The sequence below is a fragment of the Urocitellus parryii genome, chromosome 1 (assembly GCF_045843805.1).
Source record: "Urocitellus parryii isolate mUroPar1 chromosome 1, mUroPar1.hap1, whole genome shotgun sequence".
NCBI classification, from domain to species: Eukaryota; Metazoa; Chordata; class Mammalia; order Rodentia; family Sciuridae; genus Urocitellus; species Urocitellus parryii.
Genome location: NC_135531.1, coordinates 104307516 through 104333858, shown reverse-complemented (window position 1 = coordinate 104333858; position 26343 = coordinate 104307516). Strand labels below are relative to the sequence as shown.

At 53.2% G+C, this 26343-nt stretch overlaps 1 protein-coding gene and 1 long non-coding RNA gene across 10 annotated transcripts in view; one reads left to right on the top strand and one right to left on the bottom strand.

The window, feature by feature from the left end:
• The window catches only part of Synpo (synaptopodin), a 36805-nt gene extending 27404 nt beyond the window's left edge, over positions 1-9401 (bottom strand). Inside the window, exon 1 of one of the 2 annotated variants that reach the window (XR_003303117.2) lies at positions 2836-3444. Coding sequence is in view for 1 of the 2 variants with exons in the window: in XM_026414650.2 (XP_026270435.2) it covers positions 8446-8857 (412 nt within the window). In the remaining variant the exon portion in view is untranslated. Of the gene's footprint in view, positions 1-2835; positions 3445-8445 lie in introns of those variants that run through there. The other variant, XM_026414650.2, reaches the window with a different exon arrangement.
• On the top strand, positions 269-16133 carry LOC113201112 (uncharacterized). 8 transcript variants are annotated; one of them, XR_013344012.1, is made up of 7 exons: positions 269-1023; positions 1382-1519; positions 5932-6133; positions 10293-10370; positions 13097-13181; positions 13989-14267; positions 14922-16133. It is a non-coding gene; the product is annotated as an uncharacterized LOC113201112 (long non-coding RNA). The 8 variants fall into 8 exon arrangements; XR_013344013.1 differs by lacking the exons at positions 10293-10370; positions 13097-13181; positions 13989-14267; positions 14922-16133 and adding exons at positions 6706-6934; positions 7700-7866; positions 8335-8439; XR_013344017.1 differs by lacking the exons at positions 10293-10370; positions 13097-13181; positions 13989-14267; positions 14922-16133 and adding exons at positions 6706-6934; positions 7700-7912; positions 8335-8439.
• Positions 16134-26343: the final 10210 nt, after the last annotated feature.

Here is a 26343-nt window from a genome sequence, read left to right as displayed (position 1 = left end):
TCTGTCCCCCCCTTCTGCTCCCCGCCCAGAAAGACCTTCTCTAACCACTGACCCAAAGTAGCTCTTCTTGCTGTTCTTCTTAAGAGCACAACTTTTTTCCATGCTAGTTTACCTATCTGGAATCACCTCGACATGTACTTGCTTCCTTGGTTTTTCTTTTCTTTCTTTCTGTCTTTCTTTCTTTTCTTTTCTTTTTTTTTTTTTTTGTCTTATCCCCTCAATTAAAATGCAAGCTCCTTGGGGGCAGGAACCTGCCTGTTCTATTTACTACTACCCCAGTTCCAAGCACCCACCCACCCATGGCTAGCCAGAGACACCCAGGTCCCTAGAGGGCAAGTGATTCCCCCAAGGTCACATAATCAGTAAGCAGGTGGCAGAGGTCAGCCTGGCACTGCAGCCTGAGCACTTGACCTTTCCTCACTCTCTCCCCGCTGACCCTCAGCCAGCCTGTCTTGCCCCTGCCTCCTCATTACAGTAGGGTCACAGCCTGCAGGTCCTTGCCAACACTGTCCCCTTTATTTGCCCGGGGACCCATAATGCCCCTATCTAGGCAGCCCTGCCTGCTTCCCCTCTGTCCCTCGTCCCTCCCTTCCTGGCATCAGCGGCTCCGATGAGCTCATGTCTGGAAGGTTGGGAGCTGCCCTGAAGGAAAAGGTGCCTTCCGGGCCAGGACTCTGGGGCTGGAGGTGTGCTGAGACTGTGGGAAGGCAGCCCTGGCAGGGGGACGGAGCCTGCTGACCCCCACCTAGTCTGCCTCCTGGAGCTCTGGAGAGCTCAGGGAGACATCCATCCACACCAGATCACCATGACAAGGTGTGGAAGGGAGATGGAGTAGGTTCCTCCTGTGCTTCTCCCCTCCCTCCAGATGCTCCACTGTCACTTTGTACCCTCCCACCTATCAAGGATTTGCTGTTTCCCATGGAGAAAGTGTTCGGCTGCCTTCTACCTACAGAATCGCCCCGGGCAAATTGCTTCCCTTCCTTGGTCTCCATCTCCTCTCCCCAACTCAAAAGTGGAGACTAGGTAAAATGACTCAAGAGGCTAGCCAGGAACCAAGCACCAGAATGCCACAAGTTTGCGCTCCCCACCCCCACCCCACCCCCCAGCTTAGGGAAAGAATAGAAAAGGGAAATAGCTGACCAGGGAGAGAAAGAGTTCAAGACCTTATTTTAACTACATAAATGCTGTGATTGGAAAAATCACAACTTAGTTCAAGTGCTAATTGGCGGTGGGGGCCCTGGAGTTGGCTGGTGGCTTGCAGAATGGGAGCAGACCTGAAAGGTCGAGGCCACAAGCCAGGGTGACATAGCAGCAATGATTTATGTAGGAGAAGTTCTTCAAATATCAAACTTGACTGATCCTATTTCATCCTCGTGCACAGATGAGAAACTGAGGATCAGAGAGAAGGAATCATCCCAAGATCTCATTGGGAGAATAAGGCAGCAGATGCTCCTACCACGCAAACAGGGCATTTCCAACTCTCTTGAGGGGGGTCTCAGCCTCTTTCTGAAGCAATACCGTAAGTAGTTGGGGGAGTGAACCATCAATTTCAGTCTGTGCCTTCAAACCTCAAGACGTAATGGGGGTCAGTCCTGGGGTTAGTGAGCAGGCAGGCTGGGGCCAGCAAGGCTTTCACTCCCTTGCCCCAGTGTACCCTCCTTCCCCTAATTAGCATCCCATCTCACCCTCCACTTTCCAACAGGACAGGATTGGAGCACTGACTATTCCTACAACCACCAGCACTGTCCCAGTGCAGCACCCCCCGCCCCCCCCCCAGTGACCATTCTGCCAACCTTCCCACTGGGAGCCCCAGAGAGCAAGGGGCTTACTCCAAGATCATGCAGCAAGCTGGTATGTTCCAGTGCCACCTGCCAATCAGGTGGAAGGGGGAATGGGACACATGCTGCTTTCCACTCAGTTCCTATCCCTTCTTTGAAAATTCAGACATGGAACAGAGAGGGTCCCTGTCCCCATCCCAAATAAGCATATAACTTGGGGGTAGTGTGGGGAAATGAAAGGAGACCTTTTCCCCAAATTCCTCTAAGGTCTTGCCAGGACCATGAATGATGCTTTCCCACCGCCTATTCCACAGCACGGAGGTTAGAAAGGAGCCCCACCCTCCACTCACTTCACCTTTGGGGCCCTGATTCTCAGCAAATAGGGGCAATCGTAAGGGTGTTGTAAAAATTTGATGTGAAAAGCCCAGGGGTTTCCCTCAGCGGGAGGGCACTCTGGAAAGCCCGTGATTTCCCCAGGTGGGGTTGAGCCCGGTGGTCGACAGCGTAGCAGGTTTCGCGTTTGGCGTCCCCAAGCTCCAGCCAGACCCCGGTGCCCGGCTGGCCCGCCCGCGGGAGGTGGGGGTGCAGGCCCAGCGCAGGCCGTTCCGCTGCCCCATGGGCGCCCATGTTGGTCCACCCGGGCAGAGCCCCACCCGCCATTCCCCCGGATCAAGCCAGCCGCACTTTCCCAAAGCGCCCGTGGGGCGCAGACCCCGGGCTTCTTGCCATCCGTGAGCCGGGGGCTTCCTTGACCCGCGATCAGCTGGAGGAAAGGGGCGCGAGGACTGGTGACCCCGCACCCCAGAGAAGAGCTTCGCGTGGTCAAGCGTCCTGCGGCTCCGGAGCTGCGGGAGAGCCCGAGATCCCTCCAGCCTCCACCACACAGGTGGGGAAACTGAGGCCCAGAGTGGAGGAGCAACTTGGCCAAGGTCACTCCGCGTACGGCGCCTGGAGCCCAGATGTGCCACCGCCTCCAGCGCGGTGCCACCAACTGCGCAGGTGGGAAGGGCGAGGCGCCAGGCGCCCGCACCCCGCCAGGCCAGCGCCCCTCACTCACCTCCAGCCTCTGCGCGCGGTCCCCGAGCTCCCGGGCGCCGCCGCCTCGGCACACCTGGCCGCGTCAGTCAACGCGCCCCGCCCCGAGGTCCCCGCACCCCCGCTCCGCGCCAGGCGCGGGCTTTGCGCCCGAAGCCCCCTCCTCGCCTCCGCCACCGCCGCCGCCGCCGCCGCCGCCGCCGCCGGGAGGGCTGCTCGGACCGGAGCCGGGAGATGGGAGCGGGCGGGCGGGCCCGCAGCTCTCCTGCCGCCCGCTCCCCGGGGCCCTAGCGCCGCCCCTCCCGGTCGCCCCGCCCAGCCCCCGGGGGTACGACTCCCCCCTTCGCTGGCTCAGCCTCCGGTCTCCAGGCGGGTCCCCCTTTCTCTCCCTTTTTCCTCTCTCGCAGTGCCTCCCTTTCTGCTGCCTGATTGCCTGTCTCTCCCATGTCCTCATCATTTTCCATCTCCTGGTTTGTCGGTCTGTCCTCAAATCCTATTCTCTTTCTGACCCGACGTGTTTGGCCGGCTCATTTCCCCCTTGTCTTTCCCACTAGTCCCTCCTTCCTTCAATCTATCCCTGCGATTCCGTGGGGCACAAGTGACACCACCTCCCATACCAGAAAAAGTTCCCTCGGGGCCATCTCCCACCACTTTCATCTCAGCCTTAATAACCAAAATAACTCTTTACCCTGGCAGGACTAGGCAAATGGGGACTGAGGAGGGTTGCCACCTCGCTCACCATCAGCCAGCTGCTGTTCCCGACTTAACTAGTGGGTCAGCAACAAAGGCACGGGGGCTGTGCTGCCATCTTTCTTGAAGGGGATTCCATTCGCATGGAGCTCAGCAGAGTCTCAAGGCGGTGCTCAGTCTGCTTCAGAGTCCCCCATGGGGATGCTATTAAAAGCCCATATTTCCACATTCCAGTCCCCCTCCCAAGGGGAGGGGTTGGTGGGCTTGGAAACAAGACTAAACAGTCACCCTCCCCCCCTCCAAAAATTTTGAAGTGGATTACACTTGGAAAAATGCTGGCCTGAGCAAGAGTACAGTGGTGCCCACCTGTAATCCCAGCTACTCTGAAGGCTGAGGCAGGAGGATGAAAGGTTCACGGCCAGCCTCAGCAAGTTAGTACGACCCTGTCTCAAAATAAAATAGGAAAGGCTGAGAGTGTAGTTCATGGGTAGAGTGCTTGCTTATACTGTGCGTGTTAGGCCCTGGATTTGATCCCCAGGATAAGAACAACAACCAAAAATTAAAAAAAAAAAAAATGTTGGGCTGGGTTTTCACAAGTTTCCTGGGTTTCTCACCCTTTGAACCAAGGTGGTTCCACTTTCATCTGTCTTTTGTATCAAGAGCTCTGTGTTTAGATTTCTGCAAAAGGAAGTTAGAAATGTGCAGATATAAGCCCACCCCACCCAAGGTTTTCTGAAACACTAACTTATAGGTGTTGGGGGGCTTGGTTGTTCCCTGTTCACTGTGGGCCAGCTCAGAGTGCAGGAGGTCAGGTGACTGAGGAGACAAACCTTCTCTGGCCGCTCCCTTCCCACTGCCTGGCCTCAAGGGCCTCAGAGAATTCCTCTAACCCTGTTTTGCTGGGGTTGGGGGGCAGAAGATTGGCAGCAGGTAGAGTATTGCTTACCCTGAGAGCGCTTTGCTGGAGAAGTGGTTGCAGCCCAGCCTGTGGGAAACCAGGAAACAAACTGTGTGGGTGAGAGGGAAAGAGAGACAGAGGCTAAGATTACTGCGTGGGTGGGTATGAAAAAGAAAGAGATGGGGAAAAGAAAGAAGGAGAGAAAATGGTTCTGTCTGTACGTAGGTGTGTGGCCGTGGGTGTGCAAGAGTGGATGTGCCTGTAGGAGAGAACGGGAACGCAAGAGAGCGTTCAAAGTGTAGGTGTGTAGCAGAAGAACACAGAAAAGAACAGGCTTTAACCTGTATCTGTGTGCTGGTATGAGAAAGCGGGCACAAGTCTGCTATGTGTTTTCAGGTGGGACTGTTGCTCTGTAAGCAAATCTAAAGCACATGTCCACATGTGATAGGCATGATGGGTGACAGGGCCTTCAGGAGGGTACGTGCCAGTGTCTACCCATTGTCCAGGTGTGTGAGTGCCTGAGGGTATTCATGTGTGCAACACGTGTGTCTATGGATACGTGTGTATGTGTGAGTGCACAGTGAGGTATATTGGTGTGGGGGTGGAAAGGGCAGTGGGCAGCTTTCTGCTCAGCCTGAGCCTGAAAAGCAAGGACCTTATCCTTGGCCCGTGACTACTCTCAGCTCTTAGCCTGGGTGCAGGCTTTTCTGTTTAATCAAAATCAGTGCGCAGCCAGGAGTGTGACTCATCTGACAGCCTAGACCCCCACTCTCACCCCAAGACCATCCTGAGGCTCAGAACAGTGTCCACCAGAGTGGAGAGGCCTCCACACCCTCTAAATACCCCCACCCCCAAAACATAAAGGTCACGAGCAAGGGAGACGCCACCTCAGCAGTGGGTCTCAGGCCTCCCCCATGCATCTGAAGGGGAGAGAGAATGTGGTTTGTCCAAATCCCCCCACCTACTCCCAGAGCCTGAACAACCTTTTACCAGCCCCAGGTGGGTGGAAGAACACGGCCTGCTGCCTCGTCTCCATGGAGACAAGGCAGCCAAGAGGGTGTTTAAAAACATGGGGCCAGACCTCTCAGGGTTCAAACCTCAGTTCCTCCACCCACAGATTGTGAGAGTTTTGATGATTCCTTTAAATTCTATATATCTTAGTTTCCTCATCTGTAAAACAGAGATAAGAAAAGTATGAACTGCAGAGGGCTGTTTAGAGCATGAAATGAAGTGGTCCAAACGAAGCATCTACACAGTGCCTGGCAACCAAACAGTGAGGTAGAAGCCAGGGGTTCCAGCCTTTAGCTTTGCCACCAATTTACTGTGTGACTTTGGACAAGTCGATTGTTCTCTGGGCTTCAGAGCCTCCATCTGCAACGATAATCTCAGTGAGCTCAGTTAAAACCAGCTGAGACTTTAGAAAGGATGGCTACAGCATGGGGCTTTCTTGGTGAGTTATGGACCAACTGGTTTGGCTAAGACCTGATTGTGAGCCCTGTTACATTTTCCTTCCCACATATATGCTCCCAGGTTGGAGACAGCTGGTGACAAGAAACTTGAGCTTCAGGCTGCTGCCCACCTTGGCTGCCTGCAGCCCCTCCCCTTCCAGCCTGCCAGATGGTATTCAGACCTTGGAGAAATGGTACCAGTACCTACTGACCCCAAGTGAAGATCTCTGCAAAAGATGCCATGCTCATACTTTAAAAACACCAGGGAACACTCCAAGAAGCAGGTATAATTGCAAAAGGATGGGGGTAATTGTCTGATGATGCTTATAATCCTTTGGCAGTAATGGAGGAAGCTTTAAAAGGAAGTCCTAATCCACTAATAACCTGGCGGTACCACAGGCTTTTTAGGCAGAGGGAAGTGACTCCGGCCACACCCTTTCCCCAGGGAGCAGAAAGTCCAGCGTGGGCTCTGACCCAAGACCACCTGAATTTTGTCTCTCCTGCAAGACCCAGCTTCCTTCCTGTCCCCACCTCTGAGAAATCTACCCATTCTATCTTCCTGAGGTCACTCCTGTCTCTAGAAATGTTCAGAGTAGAACTAGGTGACCAGCTGATTGGATATGAAAGGAAAAAAATGACCAGGCTATTCAAGGCAAAGAACAGCATCATGGTCTCAGTGCAGGTACTGACTGTTGCCCTGGGCAGGCGACTTGAATCTGTGAGCCTCAGTTACTTCATCTGTAAAGAATTATTTCAGAGAGTAGAGAAGGAGAATGACCCCAACGTGGGACACTGATGGGTTACATGCAAGGTCATCCTTTCTCCTCTCCTCTCTACCCGTGCTCTTCCACCCCAGGTTTCCACAGACAACACAAGCAATTCCAGAACACAGTGATGGCTAAGAGCACATGCCCGTATTCAAAACACTGTGGTTGAAACATGTCCTAGCATCTTGCTAGGACAAATGCCCCGCATCTCGGACAAATCCCTTACATTCTCTGAGCCTCAGTCTTTTCATCTGTACAATGGAGATGATAACACTGCATCCCTGGGGGACTGCCATCCGACTGAATGAAGTAATACAGGTAAAGCTCTTTGCACCACAGGCTTAGCACAAGACACCTCAGCAAACAGTCTACTTGTTGAGTTGATGATGATCATTTCAATTGTTATCAATGTCCCCACATACATATCCAGATGACTATAAAATTTCCAAAACTTTGCCACCTCCAAAGTCAGTGCGACCTCACAACAGCTTTATGAGGTAGATAGGATTCATAGTTTTATTTCACTTTCACAGATGAAAACACTGAAAGTCACCAAGGGACTTGCTAGGGTTTGGCCAGTGAGCATCAGGCCCAGACCCAGGATCCCTGTCTCCTGACCCTGAGCCCTGGTCTATGTGAGGGGAGGCAGCAGAACCTGGGGTCTCAGGCTCCAGGGGGCCCAGTTTGGACTGACTCTGGAGTGGGGGCCCACCTCCCCAATTTAAGTCTGGTGAGCCTGGCTGGTGCCCTCCTCCTGCCCCGGAGGCACTGAAGGCCCCTCTTTGCTGCTGCCCAGCTCTCTGGGTGACCCAAGTCTGGGTGGGAACTGTGTTCATGGGGGGCGATCAGAGACTGGAGAGAATTATTTCAGAGAGTAGAGTAGGCGGGAAGGCTGGTGAGATGCCAGCCTGGGCGTCAGCAACGCCTGCAGAGAAATGAAGTGTTCCTTCAGTTTCCTGACGCACGAGCCCTCCCAGGACTATGTCCCCCACACGCCCTGCACCCCTGAGATCTGCTGGCAGCAGTTCCTGCCTGAGCTGAGCATGGCCCGGCTCACGTCCTCCCCATCTGGACCCACTTCAGGTTTCCATGGGCCCCGGTGGTGGAGGTGATTCAGCGTGGGTCTCCCTGCCCCGCCCTGCTCGGCAGACTCCAGTGCCGGAGGGGAAAAGGATCCTCCTGCCTTCCTTCCTCCATGCCACACCTGCAATGCTCCCCACATGCTGTCACTGGATCCCACTGCAGCCCAGGTGACACGACTTGTCCTTTGTCATCTCTAACAGATGGGAAACCTAGGTGAGGAATATGGACCCAGCTCAGCCACTAATTGGCCAAGTAACCTCTGACAGTCTCCTGCTCACTCTGAGTCTGTTTCCCCACTGGGATTGGATTAGATGAAGGGCTTTGGTGGCTAGCTTGAGGGCAGGGACCACATCTGCTTGTCCAGTCTGCATCCTCATATGCCCAAGTCACTCGAACTCTCTTCATTTAATGAGGGGTCCTGCCCCATCAGATGATTGGGACTTTCATGGTCATTCATTCCCTAATCATTAAAGGGCAGCTGAGACTGAGAAACGGACTTTTTTCCAACCAAGCATGATAACGTGGTTTTCTTTCACTGCCTGCTCACGTGCCCTCTTTGGCAGAAAAAGAAGTGAAGTTAGACACAGTACAGCTGGACCTGCCCGTAACCCACAGCTGCTTCTATCTCTCCACAGCTGCCAATCTGGGCATGCTTGAGGGACTGTGACAGATTGTCATGTTTGCTGGGAACATATATGGAGGAACCCCTGCTGAAGGACCTCTGGGGAGAAGGAATGCAAGCTTACCTGGTTTCTGGGCCACCCTGGGCCCAGGGCCGGGTCTGGGGCTGACTGTCACCACCTGCTGGGCCTTCACCACATCCCAATCCTGGTTGGCCCTGTTGTCATGCTGGGACCCCTCTCGTGCTTCCCTGGAGCAGCTGGATGGCTGAATGCCCAGGGCTCTGGACATCTGTGGCAGCCCTTGGTTGGCTCTGCAGGAAGAGTTGTCTCTGATGCTGCTGCTGCTGTTGCTGGCCACCTTGTTGTCTTCCAGGTCCATGGGCCCTGCCTCTCCCTGCAGGCCCTCTTCACTGCCACTCTCCTCGGCCTCCAGGGCCAGGCACCTGTAGCTTCCATCGGGGATCTGAAAGGTGCAGGGGGTAGGCCTCCCTTCTCCAGGCCCCAGGGGCTGTGGTGGGAAGTGAGGGCCCAGCATGAGGCTGCCTTTCCTGATGAGCAGGCGCTGGCCCTGGGCTGGGGCAACTGCCTGAGCACTGCTCTGGGCTCCTCTCGGTGGTGTCCTCTGGGTCTCTGCAGATCCACCTTCACAGAGTTGGAGCGAGGTCCAGCTGAGAAGTAAGATAAGTCCTTTCTGAGCTGGGTGAGGAGGTAGGCCCCCAACACCTTCTTCTTAACCCTTCTTGACCTCTGGAATGAGAGTCCCCTTCAGGGAGATCTATCTGTACAGGGAGAAAAGGAACCGCACATGAGACAGCTCACCCAGTGTCTGGGCTGAATTCCTGAGACCTGTCCATCTGAGGGTGGGCCTGAGAATGGACTGGGGTTTGGGGTAAGGGCCCCACACATGCACAGGGAAGTGTTGCCCAAGCTTCAGTCACTCAGCATTCTAGATTGGCACCATCTGTGTGTGCTACCTGACACTCTACGGACTTCATTTTTTCCTTCAATCAACTTATATAACTGACTTTAATACTTTAGACTTTCTTAAGCAATAATTACAGAAAAATCACAAGTGTATTGTGCTAAGTCATTTCCCCTGGTTCACATTAAATAAATATCTAGTTATTTTAAAATATTTATCTGGGCATGACTGAGAAAGAATTCTTTGACATTCCACCCAAAGTACATACACAACAGTAATCACAGGAACAGCGGGTGAGGATACAAGACTGGGGACGTATACATTCCCCCATAATGTTCCAGAGGCCTTACCACAGGCCCAGAGCAATAAAACCAGCCCTCTAAAACCATGAACCAAAATGAATCTTTCCTCCTTTAATTTTCTCAGGTATTTGTCCCAGTAACAAACACTAACCCAGAGGGGTCACCATGGTGGGCACTTATATGCCTGGGCTCTGAGTTTGACCTGGGATGGTCTCTGAACCTCCACTTCCCCACCTCAAAATGGGTATTGTAATACAGTGAATCATCTCTAAACTGGAAATCCAAAATCCTAAACATTTTAAGACCAAAACTTTTGGTGGGAACAACAGGATACCACCACAAGTCCACCTTCCATGCCTGACCTCATGTGAGGGTCGCAGTAAAAACACAGGCACACTAAAAATACTGTGCAAAATCTTATGCAGGCTACGTGTATATATGAAACAAAAATGAATTTCAGTTTAGACTCGGGTCTCCTCACCAAGATGCCTCACTATGTATATGCAAATACTCCAACAAAATCTGAAAACATCAGAAACAGTACTGGTTCCAAGTTTTTCAGATAAAAGATAACTCAACCTGTCTCTCCAGTGTCACATTGAAAGTTAAACTGTCTCAGTGTTCCACTGAGGGTTAAATGAAAAAATGCATGCAGAGGACTGAGCACGGTTTCTAAGGCATATCTTTGTACATTTTGGCTATTCTCTCTTTCCACAAAAAGTTCTTAAGCTCTTATTCTATTTCAGATATCATAAAAATTCCTGGGGATTTAGTGAAGATAAAGAAGATATGGTACTCTGCCTCATGAGCCTTAAAATCTGGTGGTAAGAGCTGTGAATGATAATAAGGACAATAATAATAATAGTATGATTATTTATAAACGTTAAGAGTGATGAGAGTCAGCGGAGAGGGGACAGAGGCTTCCTGAAGGGAAGGCGAGGAGGAGATGGATGAGAGAGGTTCTTGGGCGGAAGAATTGGCCAGGCCTGGAAGCAGATGGAGAGTGGGTGTGGAGGAAGGGGGAGGAGCCCAGGATACAGCGCAGGTCCCCAGCTCTGGTGACAGAGTGATTTTGTTAATAAAGATCAGGAATACATGGGAAGGAGTTGGTGGTGTTCAGTGGAGCAGGGAGATGGGTTTGATTTTTGAATTTTCAGGGGGAGATGAGCAGTAGGTCCACAGATGGGGGAGAGTTCCAGATTGGGATGGAAGGTTTGGAAAGTGTTTGTGGGGGTGGAGTGTGGAAGCAGACGGGATCCCGTAGGTTGAGCAGGTAGCACTTCAGAGAGGGCTCAGGGCAGATTGCACCTCATCATATTGAATGACTTAGCTGTGTGGACTCTCTAAGTCTCATGTATCCTTTTGGAAAATGGGGAGAGAGCCACATGCCATGAAATCTGTGGACATGGATGACCTCAGGGGCTGGACCGACCTCAGTGGCAGCACTCACCCCTCCGTCCCGAGCAGAGGTCATGTGCCCCCGCCCCACTGCAGCAAGCTGGGTGGAGGCCTTGGCTGCTGGTTGGGGCTGGGCCAGGAGAGTCTGGTAGGCATGCGGAGAGATAAGTGCATCACCAGGCGCTGGGACAAATCAGAGCCAACCAGGGCAAAGGCAAAGGTACGTCAGAATCAGAAAGATAACCAGGCACCTGTTAGAGCAGCCTGGGCAGCGGGAATCAGGAGAAAGCTGACGACCCGTGCCTGGGGAGGAACAGAAGCTCCCAGGCTGAGCACCTACCCTGATCCAGGTGGGTCCAGTGCTTAGGTTATTACCCTAAATTCTCACAAGCCTCCAAGACAGGCACTTTATTATTATCTCATCTCAGAGGTGAGGACGTCGAGGCTCAGAGAGGTGAAGCAATACAGCCATTAAGGGACAGGGCTGGGATTGGGACCTAGCTGTGACACCTTGACAGTAATGCTGGAGCCAGGGACACAGAGGAGATGGCAGCCGGCCCTCAGTCCTCTCCTGGAGCGTTCTCACTCACCAGCTGCTGCCACACTTCTACCATTTGAGCTTCAAAGATCTTAGCATCTCTTGAAGGGCCAGGAGAATTCTGAAGAGACCTAAATGGCTATGTGATCCTGGGCAGATGGCCTTGCACTCTGGAGTCAGTTTCCCCAAGGGCACAATTTAGGGTTGAGACAGATGGTGCTGGAGGGGCCCTATGCTCTGGCGTTGCAGGATCCCATGATTCTAAGCTCTGGAGTCAGCCACCCCCACCGCCACCAGAGCCAGATGGCAGGAGGCAGAGGGAGTGGGCGAGGGGAGGGGGCAGGGCTCTCCGACTCCCTGCAGGGGCCTCGCCTCACTCTATCCCTGCTTCTGTTTTGCTGCATTTGACAGTGGCCACGGTTTCCAGGAAAGAAGAGAGAGGCGGAAAAGTTAACTTTCCGCCACCCACACAAATATTTTTGGCTGGCGTTGTCTTTGGGCTGCCAAGCCAGGAGGGAGGGGTTGGCAGGAGCACTCCAATTCAAGCCTCCCTCCCCTGGAGGGAGGACTCCCAACCCCGCTGGAAGGTGTGGGCAGGCCCTGCACAGGCCTGAGCCCTGGAACACCCATCCTTGGTGCCCAGGACCCAGTGATAATGGTAACTGCCACTTCCAAGTGCTGGGCCAGCCCCTGACCATACACTCCTGTGAGGCAGGTGGATGAGCATGGTCCACAGATGAGGAAACTGAGGCACGGGGAGGAAAACACAGGGGTGAGGGGGAAAGCGGGGTGTGGGTCAAGGTTGCTGGGATCTGTGCTCCACCTACTGCTCTCTGGCTGTGGACTCTGTCTCCAGGGGTCCCCACAGCCCCTAAGGCTGCTGAGTTGGATGGCAGGCCCATCAGTGTGAGCCAGTCCCCTCCATAGGCAAGAGAGGACCACCTCTGGCCTCAGCAGAAGTGGAGAGGGTCCTTCCAAGCTCTGGTTCCGTTTCTACCCACTTGCATACCCCTCATCTGACCCTAAAGCTCTAAAACTCCTGAGCTTTGGCAGCCAGGGCTGGTAGAGCCCTCAGAGCTGCTGATCTCATCTCAGAAGGGAACTCTGAGCCCAGGTTATATAAGGCAGGTTCTGGGGCACCGGTTGCAGCACCAGAGGCACAGCTGAGCATCAGAGGCCCCGTGGTCTGAAGGCCTGACGGGACATGCTGGGGCTTCTGTTGTTGGCTTCTGGATGGGTGGGCCCAGGGATCGTGGCCTTGAGACCCTCACATTCTTTCCAGGGCTTCTTTTGGAGTGGAGGAAGGGCACTGGCTTGGAGTCAGACCCAGGTTCTAATTCCGACTCCACCATCCGGTGGCTGCCTGATCCTGGGCCAGTGCCTTATTTTTCTGAGCTACAGTTTCTCTGCAGAACAGGGTTTGAAATGAGGCCTACTCCCCAGGGTTGTTGCAGGGATTAATAGAGAAAACATAGGCTCATTGCAGCACCTAGCAGGGCAGGAGAAGGCACTGCTGTGTGCTCACCCGCTGGGCTCGGCGGGCGCTTGGGGAGCTGCTCCTTGGAGCCTGTGCTCAGGCTGCAGTGAGCACAAAGCATGTCCCGCCTCCCTCAGGTGCTCCACAGGCGGGAAGAGCATGGATATTCCTGCAGAGGAAGCTAAAGGGAATGAGGAGCTCTGAGCAGCAGGGCACAAATAGGTACGTGACAGGGGTCGGCCATGGAGTCCTTGTTTTATCTCTCTAGTGGCCTCGCTGGGTCATGCTAGGGAAATCACAGCATCTGATTTCACACATGGAAGACAAAAGTAGGCTGAGAGGAGAGAAGTAGCCAATTCACTCCTTCCAAGGCCCTTCTGCCAGAATTCTCCCTACCTGACCTCCCTCCACCTATAGTTTTCTTCCTTGTCTCTATACTATTATAGTCTGACCTCTTTTCCCAAAGTGCAGCTCTGAATGTGTTGCTCACCTGCTCAAGAGCATCCCGTGGCTCCCCACTGCTCACAGAATAAAATCATGTTGCCAACAAAGGGAAATGGGAATTTAAAGGCAGATTTCATGATTCTTGATTGAGGGGAATGAAGGAGGGTTTCCTCAGGAAGAATACCTATCAAGGCCCAGGGAGAACAAGAAGGCAGGGCCACTGGGGATGAATCCAGTGTAGAGAGTCGGAGGCAGCAGCATGTTTGAAAAGATGAAGAGAATTAGGGCTAAGGGAGAAGGGGGCCAGATCGTGACAGGCTTGGATGACCTGGACTCTCTCCTGCTGGCTGAAGAGAGATGATGAAGAGACTGTAGGTTGGGGAACTGAGCAAGAGTGTCCCATGGGTGGGGGCTGAAGGCAGTGAGGCCAGAGCAGATAGCAGGAGGCTGAAGCAAGGGCTGGCCTAGAGGGATCCCTGGGAGAGGAGAATGTTGGGGCAAGCTCCTCAGCACCTGGAACAGTGCCAGGCGGATAAAACAATGACGATGATGGTAACTGACGGCCACGAACGTGTACTATGTCAGGTGCTATTCCAGACACTGAGTGTGCGTGAACTCATCGGATCCTCATCACGAGCCTGGAAGGAAGGTGCTATTATTATCCCCATTCTACAGATAAGGAAGTTGAGCTTCCAGGCCTGCCAAGCTCACTCAGAGAGCGTGGCCAAGTCCTGCTTCATATCCTGATCCTGATTGTCTGGCTCCAGATATCACTCATCTACCAGCCTGCATTGTCCCAGCCACAATGAATAAATGAAAGGATGGATGAATAAAGAGAAGGAGGGGAAGATGGAAGGATGGAAGGTGGGGAAGGAGGATTCTCTCCAGAACCTTGTAGGCACCCATTAAGTGAAACAAGGAATGTGGAGAAACCAAGGTAGAGCTGTCTCTGTATCCCACGGTCAAAAACGGTCTCCCCAGGGACTGAGGTAGCTCAGAACAGGTTCAGATGCCTCAGGGCGCCTCTGCCTTCCCCCCCCCACTGCCAGCAGCAGCGTTAGCCTGAGGGTATGCGAGGGGCAGTGTCTGGCCTGTCCAGTTGCTCCTGCCACTGGGAAGAGAACTTGAGCTGTCCTCAAGAATCCGATTTGAGAGGACGTTCCTCCTGTTCCTCTCCCAAGGGAAGGACGGGAGTCGAGGGAGGGGCTTCCTTCTACCTGGCGCCCAAGGTAAGATCCCAAGCCCGTCCCCACACTAGCACTGCCAGGCACAAGGGAATTCAGCCTCTGCCACTTCCTTGCTATGCATTCCTGCAAGTGTCACCTCCTGTCACTGGGCCTCTGTCTCCCCAATTGGAAAAGCCCGTGGCTGACGGGAGCAGAGGCAGCCAGGGTTGATGCTGCTCCTGACTCCTCCCGGCACCTGCCCCCACGCCCTGTCTTCCAAGGGATGAGTGCAGTCACAGAGGGATGCGAGAGTGGTGACCCCACATTGCCAACCCAGCTCCTCATCCTGCAGGATAAACCGAGGGATGCTGGCCTCTTCCCTCCCTGTCTCAGCAGCCTTCAGCCTCTACAGTCGGCAGCACAGCCCACCGGGACCTCTCCTCCTCCTTCCTTCTTCCCTCCATTCCTGTCCACGTCCTGCAGCAGAAGGGGCCGGTGTTGGATGGGCAGTGTGTGGAGCCGGGGGAGCTCCCCCAGGGAGCAGCAGAAAACCCTCTCTGGCACAAAGGGAGGGCCGAGAAGAACTCCCGGCTGGCCCTCTGGGTGGGCTCAAGAGCCCCGTGTGCCAGCCAGGTCTCAGCTCAGCCTCACGAGAGCTGAGCAACTTTGGATGAGTCATTTCATCTCCGTGAATGTCAGATGCCCTCTTGGCAGCACGGGGGACTCAGTCATTCATTTATCCCCTCGTTCACTCAGCACACACTCACCCAACGCCTGCTCTATGCCGTTGCTATTTTCAGCGCTGGCAGTACACAGTGAACAAAAGAGAAAGAAACCCTGCCCACGGGAAGCTCACATGTTAGTTGGGATGGACAGATAATAAATAAATAAGAAAGCATATCAGATGGTGCTAAATGGCATGGAAAAATAATTAAGCAGGAAAAAAGATGGGCCGGGAGGCGGGGTGCTATGGATCACCACCGTAGAGGAAACCGTGAGAAACCTCGACAGATGTCTTTCTGGGCTTTGCTTGGCATGTGTATTTCAAGTTCACTATTATGTTAAATTCTCATATGCAACTGTTACAAACATAAAATCAATATTAGGTAGCAAACTCAGAAACGTAAGCCCTGAAAATTCCCCGGGAGTTGTATTTTTTTTTAATATCTTTATTTTATTTATTTATTTTTATGTGGTGCTGAGGCTTGAACCCAGTTCCTCTCGTGTGTGTGTGTGTGTGTGTGTGTGTGTGTGTGTGTGTGTGTGTGTGAAGCACTCTACCACTGAGCCACAACCCCAGCCCCAGGGGAGATGAGTTTTTATGCTAATGTGTCGATTATACAATTGCTCACCACTGTAGAACCTTCTATTCCACGATGACTATGCTGACCATTTAGGATATGATGTTTTTGTAATCTATATATAAACATACTGTTTCATATATTAGCATTTTTTTTCCTTGAGAATATTCTCTTCCAAGTTCATTAAATTGATAGGGCATCTCCTGAAGAATGACATCGTACTGGGAAAGTTAAATAAGTGCTCAACGAGATGGTGCGATTATCATTGTCATAAAAATTACTTTGGTGAGGGGGTGACTCAGGACACAATAAGAACAAAAGCCGCCACCTGTTGAACATGCCAGTGTGCTGGGCACTGTACTGGCACACAGTGTCAAATATGACCTTGTTGATTCCTCACAGTAGCATTCTGGGATTACCTACTACCATTCCCAATTAACAGATGAGGGAAGAGAGACTCAGGCCCTGTCCAGAGCAAGGAAATGACCAAGCTGGAACCTGACGGGTGCCTGGGACAAGGGGTGGTCCTTGGGGTTCCCCATTTCATGCTGCACAAAGAACACGTCACTTTGGCATGGCTCTGCCACACCCTCTATGACTCTGGCCACATCCCTCCATTCCTGGATCACTGTGACCCCCACTGTACAATCACAGGGCTGGGGCTTGAATCTCGAAGCCCCCTTCCAGCTCAGGATTGCCTGTGGAACCTGGCACCTAAGGACTCGAGCCCGATCCAAAGGGACTCACGGAATCCAGCTTGTTCACAAATCACCTAAGTCCCCTGCATGTCACATCTATTTCTGCCCCGCTGGGTTTATAAATACATGGGCCAGGGAACCAGCTTCAACAGAACTGGAGGAACTGAAGTCATGGCTATAAATACAGGCCTGAGGCTGGCTGGGGTCCGGTGGGTTATGGCAGGTCCAAGGCCATCCTGGGAAAGCACACCCAGGGGTCTCCTCCTGACTGAGGGAGGAAATGGAGCCCAGATAGGGAGGGACTTGCCCAAGGTGAGGGAGCCAGTGAGGGTCAAGGGTGGGCATGGAGCATAAGGCCCCCAACTCTCAGGCTATTACAGCCACCCTCACCCTGCGCTATAGGCTCAAATGGGGGGTTAGCCCCATTGGAACCAGAGCATGAGAGTATGATTGAAGTTTCTGATACTTTTGCTGATGCCATATTTCATCTGTTGTATATGTTGGGGTTCTCAAATATTTCATTGGCTAAAAGATTCTAGGATAAAACATCCAGAGAATTCCTAACCATTTCTCCCACCCACCTGATAGGACTGAGGCTACCATGCTGACTCCTCAGAAAATCTCTTCCCACCTCTGCACCTAGGGGTGTCACTTGGTAGCTTAGCATAGGCGATGGTGGGAGTAGTTACACCATGGAAACGGGCAGATGATGAAAACCAAGGCCCTTGTTTTCCCTAGAGCACCCGCTGTGGTGTTTATCAGCACGGCACTGCTTAAAACCCTGGCCAGCGAATCCCAAGCAAGCTCGTGTCCTGGAGGTCTGAACTTGAGCCAGTTCCTTGACCTCGCTAAGCCTCATGGGTAATGGGAACCCATACCACACCTGTATCACACCTATTGTGAGGACTACCTGAGTATGTGCCCCAAGGGAGAGTACAAGGTTCCCAAACTTGCCCACACATTAAAACCACCCAGGGATCTTTGATATGTTCCCAAACCACTGCCACACCCAGGGGAATTTAATCATAACCTCTGGGAAGAGGATCTGGCCACTGGCAACCTTTGATGCTTCCCGGGTGATCCCTGTGTTCTCTGGGAGCCACTGGTTCTTTGCAAGCACTCTTTGTATCTCCTAGGACCACAGACAGGAGGGGACAGTGCAGACCCTACATCCCTGCTCCATTTATTAATTCATGGGGTTTCCATTAAAAAAAATCAACATTAAGGGGCTGGGGTTGTGGCTCAGCAGTAGAGTGCTCGTCTAGCACGTGCGAGGTGCTAGGTTTGATCCTCAGCACCACATAAAATAAATAAAATAAAGGCATTGTGTCCAACTACAACAACAAAAAATATTAAAAAAAAAAACAACATTAAAGATAGTGTTTGTTTGTTTGTTGTTCCCCTGTTAAAGTCCTAGCTGGCTGAAGGCATGCAGGAACTTGAGAAGGAGAGGTCTTTGTCCCCTCCCTTGCAGCTGTGGACCTGGTCACCAGCACAACCCAGAGCAGATGGGCCTCAGGCTCAGACCCCCCAGGAGGCCTCACTTCATTGTGGTACCCGGCTGGCCAGCAGGGATAGGAGGGGTCTCGATCAGCCTCTCCTCCCCTCTTAGAGAGTCAAGCTGGGTCTTCTCAACCCACAGGCCAAAGGTTCATGAAGTTGGCTGAGCCTAGGAGGCATCAAGCTCTTGGCCTGGAGGATTAAGACTAGGGACATCAGTGTACAGTTTATGCCAAGGGCTTGGCACCTCTACCCAGCGTCTTCCTGGACCAACAACAACCAGTGGTAAAAATAATCATACAAGTGGATGACATTTATTGGGTTCTTCCTGTGCCCCAGGGTACTCCACAGTAAGGACCCTGAAAGGCCATACAGTATGAAACTGTGCTGTCCACAGCCACATGTAACATAAGCACTTGAACTGTGGCCAATTGGAGTCAAGATGTGTGTATAAAGAATACACACCATATTCCCAAGGCTTAATATAAAAAGGACAGTTTAAAATGTCTCATGAATAACTTTTACAAGTTTATTGCTTGTTGAAATGATGTTATTTGGTTTTTAAATAAATGCATTATTGAAAAATGATTTCACTGACTTTTTATAAAACCTTTTAGTGTGACGGCTAGAAACTAAAGTTACATATGCAGTCATATTATATTTTGGTGGCTAGCACTGGTACAGAGCCCAGGGGGATATGCTGTCTGATGCCACACCCCTGGGCTTCAAATCACATTCTGCATTCTGCCATTTACCAGCTGAGAGACTTTGGATGGGTCATATGACCCCTGCCTCTCCAATTTCTCATTTGTAAGAGTTAGATGATAACAGTACCTACTTCTCACAGCTGTGGCGCAGGTTCAACTGTGCTGGGCATGGAGAAAGACTAGGACCAGGGCCAATAGCACACACCTGTAATCCCAGTGGCTCGGGAGGCTGAGGCAGGAGGATCACAAGTTCAAAGCCAGCTTCAGCAACTTAGCAAGGCGTTAAGCAACTCAGAGAGACACCGTCTCTAAATAAAATGCAAAAAAAAGGCTGGGGATGTGGCTCAGTGGTTAAGCACCCCTGGGTTCAATCCCCAGTGCCAAAAAAAAAAAAAAAAAAAAAAAAGATTAGGACACAGGACCACATGGTACCGGTAGGTGATTTTCTTAGATTGTCACATGTCCCAGTAGATACAGAGCTCCCTTCACCAGTGGGGAACAAGCAGAGCCTGGGAAGGACATCATCAGCTTTCCCTGGGCAAAGTCCAAACAAGGAACCTGGGACTTTGCACTGGGCAATGGTCTTTGAGGATGGCATCCAGCAGACACGCTAGGCAGGAAGGCTGGCCTCCGCCCCTGCTGGCCTCTGCCCCTGCTGGCCTCCGCCCCTGCCTGGCATCTGCCACTCATCCTCCCTTACCTGCCTCTTGCCCTTTTCCCTTCCCCAGATTTCATTCAGTCCAGCTGAACGGGATAAACCCCTATAGGTCCCACTGGGCCAGAATCCTACAGGATGCTGTGGGAAGGATCAAGGAAAGGCAGATGTGCTCCTGCCTTCAATTACTCTAGAAGGGACAGGAGGGCATGATGCAGGGACTTGAGTGTCTTTGATCAAGGTAGGAGGTGACAAGGCTGCAAGCAGCCTCTTAATCATTGGCCTCAATTTCCTCATCTGTAAAATGGGGCCAAGGACTGTGCCAGCTCCCAGGCCCTGTTACAGGAATGAAATGATGCAGGAAAAGCCAGACACCACTCGAGGCCCTGGGTCGGGCTGGGGAAGGCTTTCTCCATGCCCTGTGGGTGGACCGCGGCGGTTTCTCAGCCATCCATGCATTGGGCAAGTCGTTTTGGAACATGGACTGCAGGCAGGGAGTGCTCTGAGAGCTGGGGGCCTGGGGCGGGGCCCGTCCTGCACTGCAGAGTGCTGGGAGGAGGGCAGGGGAGACGAGCTAGGAGGCTGCTACCCCTGCCAGGTAACCTTAGAAAATGAAAAGTACTCCCAAGGCGGCAGGGCAGGGGGACAGTGTCACTTCCTCCTCTGGTCCGGCAGCCACCGGGTCCCTAGACCTACTCCACTGCTGGCCTGGTATCTAGTAGGTGCTCAATAAGTGCATGAGAACAGATCACAAACAAGAAACATCCTGGGGTGTGGGAAAGAGAGGGGCAGATTCTTCCTGGACGCCTTCTGGGATGGGGGAGTCAGATTTTCTGCCCCCCGGTGCCCTGCCAGGCTGGGAGCCGGGAGCCAGGGCTGCAGACCTGCTCTGCCACCTCCTGGGAGCCCTCTGACTTCAAGACAGCTCCCTCAGTCACCGCAGTTTGCTCTTCCATAAAGTGAGGGGGTAGACAAGGTGCTCACCAAGGGCTCCCCGACTTTGGGAGTCTGGGGATCTCCCCTGCCTAAGACCCTGTCCTGGTCCTGGGGCAGGGGGACCGTGGGATGGGCATGTGAGCAGAGGCCGTGCGGCACACAGAGACTGGAGGTGGCAGGGCCTGGCCAGGTCTCCCCAGGGGACAGGCGTCCTCAGCACGGAGCATGGAGAGAGCCAGGAGTCAGGAGTCACAGACTCAAGGTGGTGAAATGTTGGGACAGGTCAGGAGCAAAGCCGTGACAGTTGAACCCCTTTCACTCAGACCCCCAACCCCAGCTTGTTCACCTGTGGGTGAGGGGGAGCAGACTCAGGCATTCCATCCGTAGAATCCCCCCCTTTTATTGGTACTGGGGATTGAACCTAGGGGTACCGACCCACTGAGCCACATCCCCAGCCCTTTTTCATATTTTATTTAGAGACAGGGTCTCACCGAGTTGCTGAGTCTGGCTTTCAACTTGAGATCCTCCTGCCTCAGCCTCCCAAGGCACTGGGATTACAGACATGTGCCACTGTGCTGCTAAATTCCCTTTTCTATAAAGGTGACATCTCCCTCCTGGAGGCTCCCCATTCCCACCACTGACAATCCCATCCTCAGAGGATGTCCAGAACAACTCACCCCTCGTTTCTTTTTCCTCCCCCCTCCCTCCAGCTAAACCTCAGTACCCTTGCCTATTCCATACCTTAAAGAATTTTCAGAGCCCTTCACATGCTCTTCCTGCTCCCTGCAATCAGCCCCCTTTGTCAGTTTCTCAGAAGTGAACGGACGGAATACAACATTCCAGGAAAACCAAGCCTGCACAGGGTATGGCTAGACCATGACCTCCCTTCTTCTGAGACTTCTACCTTTATTAATACACCTAACATCACACTAGTGTTTGTTTGCTTGTTTGTTTCTTCTTCTTCTTCTTTCAATAATTCCATCCCTGCTAGATCTTACTATGGTCCACAAAGACCTCACAGTACAATTGGTATTCTTATGCCATATCTTCCACATCCCGTATCTGTGCAGTTGGCATTTTTAGCCCAATGGAGGACTTGACAAATATTTTCGTTAATTTGACTCCCGGTGGGCAAAGACTCTCAGTAAGGGATGAAGTCAAGACTCAAGCTTATCAAAAGAAGAGATCCCCCACCACCACCCACCAGGCTGAAACAAAATAATAGGAGAGAAATGTGTTGGGTCAACAATTCCCGATTTACTATTAAGGAAGCTCAGTTGGGCAATGTCCAGCCAAGAAAACAAGATACTGGACGGGTCAGGTCCAGGGGCCAGGTGCAGTCCCCGGGCTGGGGCAGGTAGAGGAGAGCAGCCTGGGGCAGAGACTGCAGGAGGAGGCGTGGGGCGTGGGCCGAGCTGCAGGCCTGAGAGTTCCTCCCTCCACCTCCCCCACTCCTCTTCACTGAAGCCTCAGCTTGGCACACACCAAGACGTCCTGTCCTCATCTGTCCATGCTCTGTGACCAAGGGCAGGTCACTCCCCACCCTGGGCCTGAGAAAGGTCAGATTCTATTGCTTCTTCACAGGGAGCCATGGCAGAGGTGAACAGCTGTCCCCAGAGCAAGAGCCTGGTGCCCCAGAGAGTGGAACGGTCGTCAGCCTGTACTCCAGTCTGCGTGTGGGTCTACACGCGTGTGTGTGCATTGTGTCTATGTGTGCACATGTGTTTCTGGTGCCATGTTTTGGAGTAGCTGCTAAACAAACTGTGTTACCCTGGGAAAGTTGATTTCCCTCTCTGAGCCTCAGTTAGGGCTAATCTCAGTGCCCACCTCATGGGGATCATGAGGATTAAATTAGTCCATATCAGAGAGGAGTTAGAGTCCGGCACAGGGTAGGGGCTCACTACACGGTGGGTGTTCTCCTTACTGCAGTCAAGGGGTTGACTTGGTACCAATTGTTGGCACGGAGGGGCAGGAAGAGATTGAGCTGGAAGGAGTTTCAGAAACCCTCAGCCTGGCAGCGGCCCTCCAGCATGGAGCCTCTCCACTGTGTGTCTGTGCACGTGTGTGAGTGTCTGCACGTGGGTCTGCATGTGCACGTGTGCATTGTGTTTTATGTGTGCATGTCTGTTTCTATGTGTATCTGCATGTGCATGTGCGTGTCTCCGTGTGGCTGTGTCTGCATCCGTGTGTCCACGTGCGCATGTTCGGTCCACACATACCTCTATGTCTCGTCCATACGTGCGTCTGTGTGTGCACCTGTGTAACTGTCGTCCTGCGTGTCTATGATTGTGCACGTGTGTTGTGTGTGTCTTGAGTCTGTGTGTATCTCTGTATATATGTGTGTGGATCTGTGTGTCTGTGATGTTGGTACATCTGTACTCCTGGGTGTAGCTGTATGTTTATGTCTTTGGGTGTCTCTGTGTGTGTGCCTGTGTGATGTGCACATCTGTTGGTGTGTGTATGACTGTGTGTACACACACTCAGTGGTGGGGAGTGGCCCTGGCGGTGGCTGGGCTGGGCCAAGCACCCCAGTGAGCGAGCTCCAGCCTTTCTGTTTGCTTTCCTCCTTTTCTTTCCGGTTCCCCTTTAACCCATTGCTGCTTCCAGGGAGCAGGAGGGAGCAGCTGCCAGGGAGCTCCCGGCCCTTCCACCCTCTCCGCAAGGTCTTCTCACCTCCCTTCTCTGGTCCCCGCCCACACAGGCCCCCTCCCTTGCTGAGACTCAGTTTCCCTTGCTCCCTCCTTCTCTTCATACCCTTCAGGTCAGCCCTGTCCCCTCTGCCCGCTCTCAGTGATAGTGAGGAGCTCCCTGTGACCACCTGCCATTGCAGGAGGCTCGAGGCAGAACATTCCAGGAGGCATTCTTTATGGCAAGATTCAAGACCCCAAAGGGCCCCACTGGGGGTCCCGGAGTCTCTGGGCGCCTGGCCTCACTGATGACAAGGGCTGAGCCGACAGGGGACTATGCAGGGGATCAGTTTGAGGAGCAAACTCCTCCAGGTCCCCGTTCAGCTAGGGTTTGCCGAGCACCGAACGGTGTGCCCAGAGCTTTCGGTGGGTTCATTTCGCCTCCTTAGCTGCTGTGGGGTGGGTGCTGCCCCTGCTCAGCTGTCCAGATGAGGAAACCGAGACTCGGGCGTTCAGTAACCTGCTGGAAGTCGCCAGCCAGCAGGGGCAGGGCTGGGACTGGACAGGCCTGGGAAGGAGCTGGCACTCTTCCCTCATCCTGCCCAGGGCTGGCGTCTCCCTGTGCCTCTGTGGGGGATGCTCACCTCCCTCCTGAAGCTGGCGGAGCTAATGGTGGGACTGATACCTCGGGCTTCTGTTCACCCCGGGGCCAGCCACAGCGTGTGCCAGGGCTTCTCTACTGTGCCCTCGTGACCCTTCCTGACGACCCATTTCACAGGTGGGGAAAGGAGAGCTCGGGGACACGCAGAGCCTGGCAAGCCCCACAGCTGTGCCCGAGTGCAGAGCCCGTTCACCGGACTCCGTTCTGCTTTTTTATTTCTTCCTCACATGACAGCAAACTTCCTTTGCCTGAGGTTGAAACTGTCACCGGTAGGAGCAGTGGGACTTTATAGGGACACTCCCTTATCAACCAGTCCACACGGCCTCTACCAAACCCAGGAAAGCAGAATCAAGATGAAATCTAAGGAAGTGGGCGTCCAGTGTCCCTGTGGGTGGGTCACCCTGGGGGACTCCGACCGCTGCTCCCTCTGAACCCCTTGCGCAGCCCGCTGCGGCCGACTCCTTTACTTCATGGTAGCGTGAACTGCTTCATCTTCTACATGGTGTTTCCTTGGGGAGGAGCTGCCATTTCAGCTCCCATGTCCCCACTCCCTGGCCAGGCAGACCTCTATAATGATGACCAAGGCGCCCAGGGCAGCATCAAGCCCATCTCCGTTTGCCCTTGGCCTTGGGTGTAGCTGTTGGTGGTTCAGCAGGACTCACAAGGGCACCGAAGGCCAGTTCGATTGTTAAGTTCCATAGGCAGGGACTGTGCCCCTGACCCTGGCCAGCTGCTTCCTCAAGGTTTAAAATAGCTGGCACGGGCCCCTGGGAACATAGGCCTAAGGAGTGTGGGCAATTTCTGTGCTTCAGGGAGCCCAACCCCCAAACACAGGTTTTTTCCAACCAGAGAAAGTACCCATCTGGAGGAACAAGAATCCCCAGGGCAGAGCTAGAGAATCACTTCAGCCTCATCAAGGACAATGACGCCTGAGGTCAGAGAAAAGAAGGGCCAGAGAGGGTAAGGAGCTTGCCCAGGATCACACAGCATGTTCGCAGCAAAGTTAAAATGAACCTGTCCTGGTCTGGTTACTTGGAACCTGCTGCCTCCCACAAAGGGGTCATGAATTCACCCCCGGCCAAGAGTGCTATTCATGTCTTTGAACTTTCACATCCCTACCTGTTATAGAATGAGACAAGAAAGAACAGTTCTAGAAGTTGCCCCTTCAGCCCCAGAGCAGAACAGGGCTCCTCTAAGGAGCTGGTAATGAAACATCACCAGGGAAGATCCACACGCAAGCAACCAAATCAAGAAATAATAACAGCCACCATGAACCGCGCAGGAGGGAGAGGGCTGTGTCCTCAAGGGTGGCAGCTCCGACAAGTTCAGCCTGGAAAAGTGACTTTTCCCTCTGCCAAGGATGGGGGGGGCGTCCAATAGCCCCTGACCCCTCCAGTGAACCCCACCTGGGCCAGTCCTGGATGGGTAGATAGATTGCAGCCAGGTGGCCTGCAGCCCAGGCTGAATGGCAGGAAAGGCAAGAGCCGGGGTGGCCTCCCAGCTACCCACCACCCCTACAATTCAAAGCACGGCTGAGGCTAGACAAAGCACTTGAACATTTTACTCAGAGGACACTCTCTTTCCCAAGCTCCTGCCTTTAACCTTGTGCATCTGACCCCCCAGCTCTGCTCGGACCACCCCTGCCCCTTCCCACACAGCATATGCCACACACACCCAAGGTGGTAACTGGGCTCTCTACTCTGTAATCACAGAATTACTGGGCTGCTAATTTGTGGGGGCCAAGAGACAGTCTACACAGCAGATCATACCCCCTGGCCCTAGACAGCCAGAACCAACACTTTTCTTGAGTGGGAGAGGGTATTGGGGATTGAACCCAGGGGAACTCTACCACGGAGCTGATTTTTTTGGACATGGTCTTGCTAAGTTACCCAGGCTGGTCTTGAACTTGTGATCCTCCTGATTCAGCCTCCCCAGTGACTGGGATTACAAATGTGCACCCACACACCCAGCAGCCACACCCTTAAAAACGTTTGAAATGGTGAAAGCATGAAGAGAGCCCAAGGCCACAATGGACAGGACCCAGAGGACTTTCTACTGGTCCCTAGGCTTCATTCATCTGAGCAATTTAAATCTACTCACTGGTTGGACGTTATGCTACTTCTATATTTTCCCCCAGTGTGGGTAAAGTAACACACATTCCTTGTTAAAATGAAAACTCACAGTCCACAGGGCGTCGTAGACGAGCTGCCAGAGGTGTGCCCACCGGGCTTTGGAAACACCACCCTGGCCCAACCCTGCCAACACCAAGGGGAAAGGGGGCCGGGATGGGAAGGGACCTGTCCAACATCCACAGCAAGTCGCTGGCAAGGCCACCAACAGAACCAGCTCCCAGCAAGGCTCATTCTTTAGGGAGAGATTCTCCAGGGTCACCTGGGCCCCTCAGGAATGAGCCCATTTGCCAGGGAACCTGAGCACAGGCCCCCCAACTTTCCCCTACTCCCAGGAATCCCTCGGGATGGGTCTGGACACCCCCCCCTCCCCGCCACGGTCTCCCTGACAGCGATGGGCAAGTGGTCCCTCGCTCGGGCTTGGTTTCCTCACCTTCCAGGGCTACAGTGACGACGCCAGACTCCAGGAAGGCAGAGGACTACGCTGCAAACCAGGAAAGCAGATGTGGAAGGTGGGATCGTCCTCACCCCCTCGCTCTGCTTCTGGGCGGCGTCTCCCT